Below are 11,363 nucleotides of genomic sequence, written 5' to 3'. Positions count from 1 at the left end.
TCCAAAACAGTGTCTCCAAGTGGGTCCCACTATATCTCTTAAGTAAATTCTGAAAAATGTGTCTAGCACACTATCTATGCTCTACAAAAAGCATTATCTCCTTCATAACCTCAACCAACCCCTATAAAAAGGAAATTATTTTTCTTGATGTTATAATATGAAATATAATGAATTAAAGGATCAAATAATAAAAACACAAACCCTATCATGATCTTACATTAAAGAGCATCCATTTCCTAAGTTTAAATGAAGATCATCAATAAGAAGATCTAAAAACCACTTCCAATTTTCCTTGTTCTCAATAGACACCATTGCCCATGCAGTATGAAAGATTTTGTCATTTGCATCCCTACCTATAGCACAAAGTAACTCCCCTTACAAATCCCTTTCAAGAAACACCCATCAAGTCCAATTATCTTTCTACATCCTTCCATCCAACCTTTTTTCACACCATCAAAACACACATAGAACTTGTTGAAATGATTCTTCCCATCAGGCATATGATCCACCTCAAGTTTAATAGTGGAACCTTGATTTGTTCTCATAATCTTTTGGCTATATGACCAGAGTTTTGCATAGTGATCCTTAAGATTACCCTCTACTAGCTCCATTGCATATCTTTTTGCTCTTCTGCATTGCCCTATGCTGACATTCACACCAAACTTTTTGATCACTGCTAGACTAAGTTTCCTCACACTCATTTTCTATCTATCTAGAATTTGTTTGGTATAGTGGCTCCCAATCCATGAATATGTAACCAATGAGCCTAACTTAAAATTCCTAGCAAAATTATGCTCGTCCTTCAAAGACTTGATCTGGAAACTAGCTTCATCACTCATCCAAGATATCCATAGTCTAAATGTGCATGCACCTTTACAACACCTAACAAGAAGTCTCTATCTATCATTCTTTTCAAACCATAATTGGTACCCATTATCCACTCCATAATTGCATAACATGCTTTTTAACTGTTTTGGATCCTTAAATTTCATTCCAAGTATGTGCTTTTGTTTTTTCCAGTGTAAACTCTCATTGTAAATGGAATGCATCTATAGGGAATCATGCATTTTCATCCCATTATCATCATCTATAAAGTCATTTTCCTCATCATCTAAACCCCCTTCAACACATAATTGACTCAAGAAAGGATCATGGGTTGTCTATTCATAGGGATAGCATCTTCCTCATTTTTAACCTCCACATCCCTAAGATTATCTCCATTTTCCACACCATCAACACAGGAGTCGTTATCATCACCTTCATTTTGTTCATCATCAAACCGACGCCTAAGTCCATCACCATCATGGTCAACATAGACATAAACTATGCCATTTGTCCATATGCATCATAAATAAAAGCAGCAAAATCTACATCATCTAAAATTGGTCGAATGTCATCACATAAAGCTTTTTCTGGTTCACAGTAGTAAAGTTTTTTAATCTCCTCATGCATGAAACGTTCCAGAAAAGTGAGACACTCAGAATAAATCATAGAAGAAAATTCAACATTATTGAAGGAGCTTTTTACTCCCCCAAAGTAAGAAAAAGGATTACGAGTAAATACATCTTAGTAATTGAGCTCAACCATCGCAAATAATCCAACATCCGGATTAGGTTGTGCCAGTTAAGCTGCTAGCTTTGTTTAGAACTCGATTGGCAGCATGATACCTCGATCAGACGCAACTGTGAAAACCCTAACTGTTGACTCGTCGTTTACTTCTTGCAGAGTAAATTGAGATCGAGGGGAAGGAGACAAGTGAAGTGATGATCTGTCTTAATATCTTACATTAAAGTAACATGGACCAAATATACACATCATTAACAGTTTCAATTTAAAATAAATGATAGGTGAATGAGAAACTAGGAAACCTTCTAAAATCGGTCACAATGGTGTAATTGACATCTACGGTAAAATATTAATGGTCGATTGTGCAAAAAAATAACATTGGTCAAATCAAACCAAACGAAAAAGTTACTTGTGCAACAGTAGCATTTTTCCTTTGTCTAAATTATCTGTCAAATCTATCCATTTTTGTTGTTTTCTTGTCGAATAAATTTTGATTCCACTGTATTCATATTACTTGAAAACAAACCCCCGTTACATTCGCATCAAAAACCTACCATTTATAGCTATTTTAGCCTTTTATATCAATTAAAATGATCATAAGAGAATTTGTAGAAAATCAAATAGTTCTAGTGGAGTTTTCGTCTTCGTTTTACCACCAAAAGTTTTGTGGTCATTTTGAGTTAAAATGGTCATAAGAGAATTTGTAGAAAATCATATAGTTTTAGTGGAGTTTTCGTCGTCATTTTGATATGCTATAATAGGTCAAAGAATGTTGAAATGGTCAACGTAGAAAAATAACTTTGATGGTTCGAATAGACGAAAAATAACTATAATAGTTAAACTACAAAATCGACAAAAATATAATAGGTTTGATGTAACTTGCCCTAAAAGCAATCTAATATTATCATTTATTCCAATTAAACGAATGGAAATATATATGAGCTAGAAACTCGCTCAAAATGCATTGCTTTTAGCTAGTTTTATCGAACTAAATGTACCACATTATCCACCTACAACATTAAAAAAAAAAAAAAACAGCCCAAATTTACAAAACAACTTGTAGCTTTCCCAAAACAGGATTACAAAAGCTTGAATCTTTAGAATTCAACTCCTAATTCACAAGAACAGCTTCATTACTTGAAGCTTTATCTGCACCAATTTCTTCTAATCTTTTCCACGTGGCTTCACGTCTTGATTTCATCTTATCTTCCTTCGCCTCTTCTTCTTGGAAATTGAGCAAACACTCGTTGAAAAGTTCAGGGTCAAGGTCAAAGAAGATTTTCCTGACATTTAAAGTCAAACTATGAACAGCTTGATTCCAATGATATCTCCCATTTCTTTCAAGTGCTGGAAAGATTATGGGGAGAATTACTTTCCGATTTTGTCTGATTAGATTCTCAATGTGATCATTGTTCCAGAAGAATAGAACTCTTTCTGCCACCTGAAAAAAAAAAAAAAAATAATCAAGTAAACTCCCTAATTGAAAATGTTGGGGTGATTAAATGATTTGTTGAAAACCTTGAAAGATCCTTGATACATGCATTTGAAGAAGGAAATACCAAATCTACCCTTCGACATATCATCAATCAAAAAGCTTCGATCTTTTCTCAAAAACTTAGTTCATGGAATGGTTTTGAAAGGAATGGAATCTATTAGAGGAATTGGAATATGAAGGAATCATAATCTGTTAAGACATTTGGTTGAAAAGGTTGACATGAGATGGAATGGAATGAGCCATTCCTTTCCCGATTTCATTATACCAAAAACTTGGTTCATGGAATGGTTTTTGAAGAGAATGGAAACTATTTAGAGGAATTGGAATATGAAGGAATCATAATCTGTTAGGCATTTAGTTAAAAACTTGACATGAAATGGAATGGAATGAGCCATTCCATTCCATTCCTTTCCTTTCACAATTTCATTATAACAAACACCATCTAAGCCTTACACAACCAATACACTACTACACATTTGAAAGAAAATAAAACAAGAAATAATCAAAAGAATGATAAATTAATTACCTGAAAATGCAAACTATTCAAGCAACGAGCAATTTGTTTAAACAAAAGCACCATACACCGATGAAATTCGGGTTGTTGTGTAGCTTCAAGAACCTCTTCCAATTCACCCAAAAACATAATCTCCTTTGAACTATTTGTAACAGGCCAATATTTCAACAAACCCCTAATCACCATATCAGCCAATTTACAATCTTTCTCAACAAATTGAGTAATACAATATGATAATTGTTGATGATACATGGCCAAACATTTCGGTTTATGCAATGGAATCAAAGCCCTTGAAAGAAACAACTTATGTTCTTCCTTCAATGGCAAAGCAAACCCATTGATAATACTCCCTAAAATCTCCAAAAGTTCTGCAATCCCATTATGCTTTTCGGTTTCTAACACAAATCTATAAAAGATATTGTTGATAGATTTCCTTATAAAAGGACGATGAACCATGAATTTACCATAAACCCTATGAAGAATTGTCTTTAAGTACTCACGTTCTCTTGGATCTTCAGAGTCGAACATGTCTAACAATTTAAGAACAAAGTAATGATCGATGTATTTTTTTGCAATTTTGGCATCGGCTTCTGGGGAGGCTATGAATCTTAGTAGAAGTTCATATACGATTTGTAAATGAGGCCATGAGGGATCCATACATGGTTCTTCTTCTTCGAGATCATATGATTCCAAGATTTTGCAATCACGGGGTTGTGGAGTGAGTTCACGAAATAAATTTGCAGATACCATTTTCACAAACTCTTGCATGACTGATTCTGTGAATTTAACGTTGCTAGAAGCAACAAAATCGACTAATTCTAGTAAAGTTTGTCTTTTGATTTCTTTTTCTTTGAGGTTTTTTGTGGGGTCGGTGAAATCAAAGATTACAGAACACATGGCGACTTTTTTTATGAATAAGTTCTGTTTTTCATTGCTTGAAACGTCTCTGAAACTTGGTAGAGCTTCGTAAGAAACACTTACAGGGTTACCATTGCGGAAATTCTTCTCGCCTGGATTGAATTTGGAATCCAGAGGTGAGGAAATATCGGCGTTTACAAGCTTTCTTGAATTCCCGCTTCCTAAATCGCTTCTCTTTGAGCTAGAAGAGGTTGAATTTGGGGTTAGGTTGCTTAACGATTCTTGATTTTTGGACGATTTGGACTGTTTCCGGGAAACTTTACTGAGAATCTGCTTGAGCATATCTTAGATTGCGAAGAACGAAACAAGAATTTATCGAAACCCTAGAAACCCAACTCGAATTCTGATCAAAATCATCCGAAGTGGAAGTGATGAAGAAGGCTTTAAATGGAGGTTACAAACAAACCCATCGTAAAAACTGTTCTAGAATCAGAACTAAAGCAAACCCCTTTCCAAACCCTATGATAAAATACACAAAACACAAAAAAAGATATCTGAACTATACATCAGAAACCCACTGATTTCAATCAAACTGAAACAAACTCCCCCAAAAACCATCAATGCCCCTTTCTTCAAAATTCCCCACATCGGTTTTCCCCTTTTTCTGTATGGATCAAACCCCTCGAAGAGGGAAAGATTCTGACTTTTGATTTAGGAAAAGATAAAAAAAGAAACCCCACTTGGAGTTTAACGATCTTGGGACTTGAAAGTAAAGATAACGCAAAAATCTCTCAAAATAACCTGGTCTTTTTGAATAAAAATAGCTTTATTATCTCCTGTGAGCTGGACAGATGGATAAAAAGTAAGCTCACTACACCACAAGAATCCTGCTTTACTTTTTTTCGCACTTTCTTTTAACAAACCCTTGAAAGGGAATAACTAAAAAGAAAAAAGGGAATCAAATTAGTGTAAAAAAGATTGATAATCAGATAATGAAGAACAAATCGGAAAGAAAATCCAGGGAATTTGATCGTAAGAAAATTGGAGAGAGAGAGAGAGAGAGAGAGAGAGAGAGAAACGCGTTTGGAAGAAGGAACTTGAAAACCCACCTAACAGGAGAGACCAAGCCGCCCTTCGAATGATTCTTTGCTTTGTTTCTTCTTTTTCTTTCTTCACATCACCATCTCATTTTTGCTTTGTTGTTTCTTGACTCCTATTTTACCTTTTCTAATATAACTAGTGGGGATTTCAAAATACGATGCAGGTATTAATCAGGTATCATTTAATAAATAGATTGATATAAAAAGTTTGTATAATAAAAAAAGAAATTTTGTATTACCATATAAGACTTTTTTTTAAATTTCTTATATATAGATATTATTATTGTGATTTTGTCATATATATAAAGACGATTTTTGTAAAACATGTGGATCATTTATGTACATTTATGTCAAATAAAGATAAGTTTTTTAATAATTAATTAATTTAGGGAGCATTATGTCTTACATAACATTAAAAAGACCAAAAATATATCCAATCTAATCCAAAAGAAAAGAATTTAATATAGGGACCGTTTAAAAAAAAAGGTAATTAGTCTAAGGACTATTTTGTCTAACTAGAAAAATTAAAAGCATTAAAAATGTAACTAATTTATTTTCAAAAAAAAAAAATTACTAAAACATGATATGACCTAATTTTTTTTATATAGCAACACACTTCACATAACTTTAAATTGTCAAATATTATAGGATAATCAAAATAAATTTAAAAGTAATTCTTTTAGTTTGATTTTCATAATGGTCCATGTCCTTGCATTAGTTATAGAATACCCCCAAATTGTTTGGTTTATCTCGGACATAATGTTTTTGTCTTTTGGTTGTTCTTTTTTTTTTCGTTATTTTTTGTTTTAAATAGAGATAAGTTTTATAATAATTAATTAATTTAGGGAACATTATGTCTTATATAAAATTAAAAGGACCAAAAATATAACTAATATAATCCAAAGGATAATAATTTAATTTAGGGTCCATTTAGAAAAAGGTAATTTGTTTAAGGACTATTTTGTCTAACTAAAAAATAAAAAAGACTAAAAATGTAACTAACTTATTTTCAAAAAAAAATTACTATAATATGATATGACCTTCTATGTAACCTTAAATTGTCGAATATTATATGATAATAATTAATTTAAAAATAATTCTTTTAATTTGATTTGGGGTTTTCAAGGCTGAAGGGAGTGAGCATGCTAAGACTCTCGAAATGCTAAAGGTGCTAAACATCTTCCCCTTCAAAATGCCAAGAAAATGTTAAAAGAAGGCTCGTTATGGGCTTAATGACTGGAGAGAGGAGAGAGAAACATGAATATTGTGTTTTTATTGGCTGATCCAAGTTTATATATTTTTTTTTAATTTCTTCTTTTAAAATAAAACTCATTAAACTAACAAACTATCACTCCCTACATTTTTACATTTTGGATGCTAACACACTTCCAACCTATGTGGCTTCAAAACAAATATGATATGGCATAAAAATGTGGTGACATGCTAAGCACATTACCAATCCGTAAGTAGGAAAAATACCGTAAATAGTCAAAAAAAAAATGGGGGGTATTTTCAAAAAATAGATATAAAAATGAACGTTTCCAGATATAGACATGCATTTCGCAGAGGTAGCTCCGCGGAATCTATTGTAGCTCCGCGGAATGGCAAAATCGTAAATAAATCAATGTATTAAAAAAAAATCCAAGATCCATTCCGCGGAGCTACCTCCGAGGAATGAACTCATTTCGCAGAACTACCTCACATCGATTTTTTGGGGTTTATATTCATTTCCCAAACTAATTGTTTTTAAGAAAAGATTATCATATTATTATAATCTTTACTTGAAAATAATTTGTTGAACAATTAATATAAACCCCGAAAAATCGATATGAAAAAAAAAACCCTCAAGATCCATTCCGCGGAGATGACATCATTCCGCGGAGGGTCCTCCGCGGAATGTATGTCTATAGCTGGAAAAATCAAATTTTGTGACTAAATTTAGAAATTCACCCCCATTTTTTGTCTATTTGTGGTATATTCCCCCCTAAGTATCCCTTTTTTTCTAATCTCACCCCCTTCATTTGATTTTTTGTCTTTTGTTGTTTTTTTTCTATTTTGTTTTTTTGTTGTTTTTAATTCTTTTTTAATTTATTATTATTATTATTATTATTATTAAATTTTAATATTATTATTATTATTATTATTATTATTATTATTATTGTATTTTATTATTATTATTATTATTATTATTATAAACTTCATTCAAAATTTTAACATTTGGTGTCCTCCTCGGAATGTATGTCTATAGCTGGAAAAATCAAATTTTGTGACTAAATTTAGAAATTCACCCCCATTTTTTGTCTATTTGTGGTATATTCCCCCCTAAGTATCCCTTTTTTTCTAATCTCACCCCCTTCATTTGATTTTTTGTCTTTTGTTGTTTTTTTTCTATTTTGTTTTTTGTTGTTTTTAATTCTTTTTTAATTTATTATTATTATTATTATTATTATTAAATTTTAATATTATTATTATTATTATTGTATTTTATTATTATTATTATTATTATTATTATTATTATAAACTTCGTTCAAAATTTTAACATTTGGATGACATTATAAATTCGGACGACATCACAAAATTTTAACATTATTATTATTATTATTATTATTATTATTATTATTATTATAAATTTTAACATTCAGACGATATTACAAAATTTTAACATCGGATTGAAAATATTTAGTCGAGCACTATACAATGTTTTCATTTATATAGTCGTTCGAATTTATAATACCCGATTTATAAAATGTTGTTCGAAAATTTATAATAATAATAACAATAATAATATTAATATTAAAATGTAAAAAGAATATTTAAAAATCGATTTTATTAAGCCGTTCGAATTTATAATGTCGTCCGAATGTTAAAATTTTGTGCGAAATTTATAACAACAACAACAACAACAATAACAACAATAATAATAATAATAATAATAATAATAATAATAATAATAACTAAAAAAGAATTTAAAAAAAAACAAAACAAAACAAAATAATATCAATTCAAATGTCAACATTTTGATTTGATTGACTTTAGCGGAAAATATAAAACCTTTGATTTTCATAAGCTATTACTTTTCATACTCCAAACTACTTCTTTATCCCCTAAATGATATTTTTTTTGTCTTTTCTTTTTTTCATTATTTGTCATTTTTAATAGATACATATTATTATTATTATTATTATTATTATTATTATTATTATTATTATTATTTGTTGAGATTATCCACATGTTATTGTTTTCTATCAAACTATCTTTGTGTTGTTTTTTTCGGCAGGATTATCTCATGTTATTTTTCTGATCTGGACTATCTGTTTGTTACTTTTTTCGTACGGACTACTTTTGTCTTATTTTTTTGTTCCGACTATCTGTATGTTATTTATCCGTATGGATTATTCACATGTTACTTTTTTCATAAGATTATCATTATGTTATTTTTTTCGCTTTGACTATCATTGTGTTAATTTTTGTTCTAACTATAATTGCGTTGTTTTTTTGGTCAGATTATCTTCATGTTATTTATTTCATTTGGACTATCTATGTGTTATTTTTTCATTTCGATTATCCATATGTTATTTTTCCATTTCAACTATTCATATGTTTTTGTTCAATCAAACTAACTTTGTATTATTTTTTAGTTCTGACTATTATTCTGTTTTTTTTTTTTTTTTTGATCGGAAAAAAAAATTAGATAGGGATATTCGGAATGTAAATATAGGGATAGACGATGAGAAAATAACAAAGAGATAGTCCGAACAAAAAAAATAGTATAGAGATAATCTGACCGAAAAAAAAACAATACAAAGATAGTCTAAACGAAAAAATAAGTCAATATAGTACGAACGGAAAAAATATAACATGGATAATCCGTACAAAAAAATACTCCGAACGAGAAAATAATATATAGATGGTTCGGATGAAAAATAAAAATACAACTATATAAAAAAGTAATGTTTTTTTTAAAACAGAAATTGACTTCTTTCCGGCTAGCTGGAAGGCAAGAGCGCTATAAGAGGTCTTGAGGGTCGAAGGATGAAGGTCCGAGGCTACAGGTGGCCAAGCTTCTAAGAATGACATAATTAACCAAATAATAATAAAACAAAATATAAAAAAAAAAAATCAAAATTGGTTAATTTAAGTCAAATTGGTAAGGATCTGTATTTAAAACAAATCAAAAGATATAGAAGGCAACATTCTTAATTGTCCATGTTGTTGTCTTAATTCTTCTCATACCCCCAAATTGTTTGGTTTATCTCCGACATGATCTTTTTTTCCATTTGTTTTATTTTATTTTTTGTTTTTTGTTATTTGTTATTTATTATTTTTTTAATATTTTTAATAAATGCATATTATTATTATTATTATTTTTATTATTATTATTATTATTAACATTAAACAACAAAAGACAAAATTAATAATAATAGTACTAATTATTGGATAAGTAATATAATAATAATAATAAACAATAAAATAAATTAATAAATAAGGCTACTTCTAAGGTTGTGCGGTATGGACACCTTCGTAATGCCATATCAAAAAGCAAGAAATAAGAAAATAGTTTTGGAAAGAAATAGGGATGTTGTTCCTTCATAAAAACATCGTTAAGATGAAGAAAAAGTAGAGAAAGAAAGTGTGTTGTAACTAATAATGTCTAAATATGCCGATCTAATATAAAATCAGAAATAAATCCATACTAAAACTTATAGTTTCGAACCCTGGCCAATAGCATTGAGAGTTTTTACTAGTTATATTATAATTCGATATTTTTGGGGTTAGCTAATCTAAAAGTCATGTGAAAAAAAAAAATTTGGATATTTATTTAAAATATATTAAAAACCATAATAGCATTCTTATAAATTTTTTATAAGGTCTTTCCAAAAATTAAGCAATATTTAACACAACTATTCAATATTAAAATTCTTGTCAAACTATTTAAATAATATGTGAAATGGAGTTTTGTTGACTAAAGTTGATTTGTTGCTACGTAGCTCACTTAAGTTTTTTCTTTTTTAAATTATATTTTCAAGATATATTTTAAAAGTTATAAAAAAAAGAACTTTATTAACTTATCAAATATCAACACCTCATCTCAAATAGTTATTTTATTATTATTATTTTTAAAGCTAGCAAACACTATATTGCATAAAACTCAATAAATAAAGGAGTAACATCACTAAAGTTCTACATTTTTTGCATTAAACTGAAAAAATGCTTGAATTTAAGTTTTCGTTGATTGTGGACACGATATTTTCATGGAATTAGGGCAAAATGGCAAAGTGTTGGTTTCAACAGGTTACAAAGCAAAGACGAACGCTGGATGTCAGTTGTTAACAAGGTTTTGTTTCATTATTCTCTCAAACATCAATCTTGCAAGATGGTAAGCTCCTCCAACACGCACATACAAGGGTACAGAGAATGGGTTTTAAGAAATCGTTGGTCTGAAGATTTGAGATGCGAGTGTGATGAACCTATGACATTCTCGGTCTCCAAAACTGTCAATAATCCATGGAGGAAATTCAAGGGTGTCCAAACTATCAAGTAATATCAAGTTTCCTACTTCTTTTTGTGGTCTTGTTGAATCAGTATGAAGAAGTGGTTGTTGTGCATGACTCCAAAAAAATGTGAATTTTTTATGGTTTGATCCACCACTACCAAACACTTACTACAAGGAAACTATGTGGAAGTTCCATATGGATTTGGAGGAGGCTAAGAACAAAAAAGCAGTTGTAATGGAGATTTTGAAGCTTTCATAGGAGGCCAAGAACAACAAAGCAGTTCAAGTGAATATCTTAAACCTGTTGAAGGTGGTTCACAATGTTATGGTTAAAAC

General features: G+C 30.0%; 1 protein-coding gene across 1 annotated transcript; it reads right to left on the bottom strand.

The window, feature by feature from the left end:
* Nucleotides 1–2,434: 2,434 nt before the first annotated feature.
* LOC145008799 (serine/threonine protein phosphatase 2A 57 kDa regulatory subunit B' theta isoform-like) lies at nt 2,435–5,673 on the bottom strand. The gene is made up of 3 exons (XM_078967408.1): nt 5,543–5,673; nt 3,588–5,372; nt 2,435–3,007 (listed from the first exon to the last, which is right to left on the bottom strand). The coding sequence occupies exons 2-3, from the start codon at nt 4,773–4,775 to the stop codon at nt 2,678–2,680; spliced, it is 1,518 nt and encodes a 505-aa protein (XP_078823534.1). The 5' UTR covers nt 4,776–5,372; nt 5,543–5,673; the 3' UTR covers nt 2,435–2,677.
* Between the last annotated feature and the right edge of the window lie 5,690 nt (nt 5,674–11,363).

The sequence above is a fragment of the Lactuca saligna genome, chromosome 8 (genome assembly GCF_052625555.1).
Source record: "Lactuca saligna cultivar CGN05327 chromosome 8, ASM5262555v1, whole genome shotgun sequence".
Lineage (NCBI taxonomy): Eukaryota > Viridiplantae > Streptophyta > Magnoliopsida > Asterales > Asteraceae > Lactuca > Lactuca saligna.
Note: the sequence above shows the minus strand (reverse complement) of the source record. Positions and strands in the feature narration are given on the sequence as shown.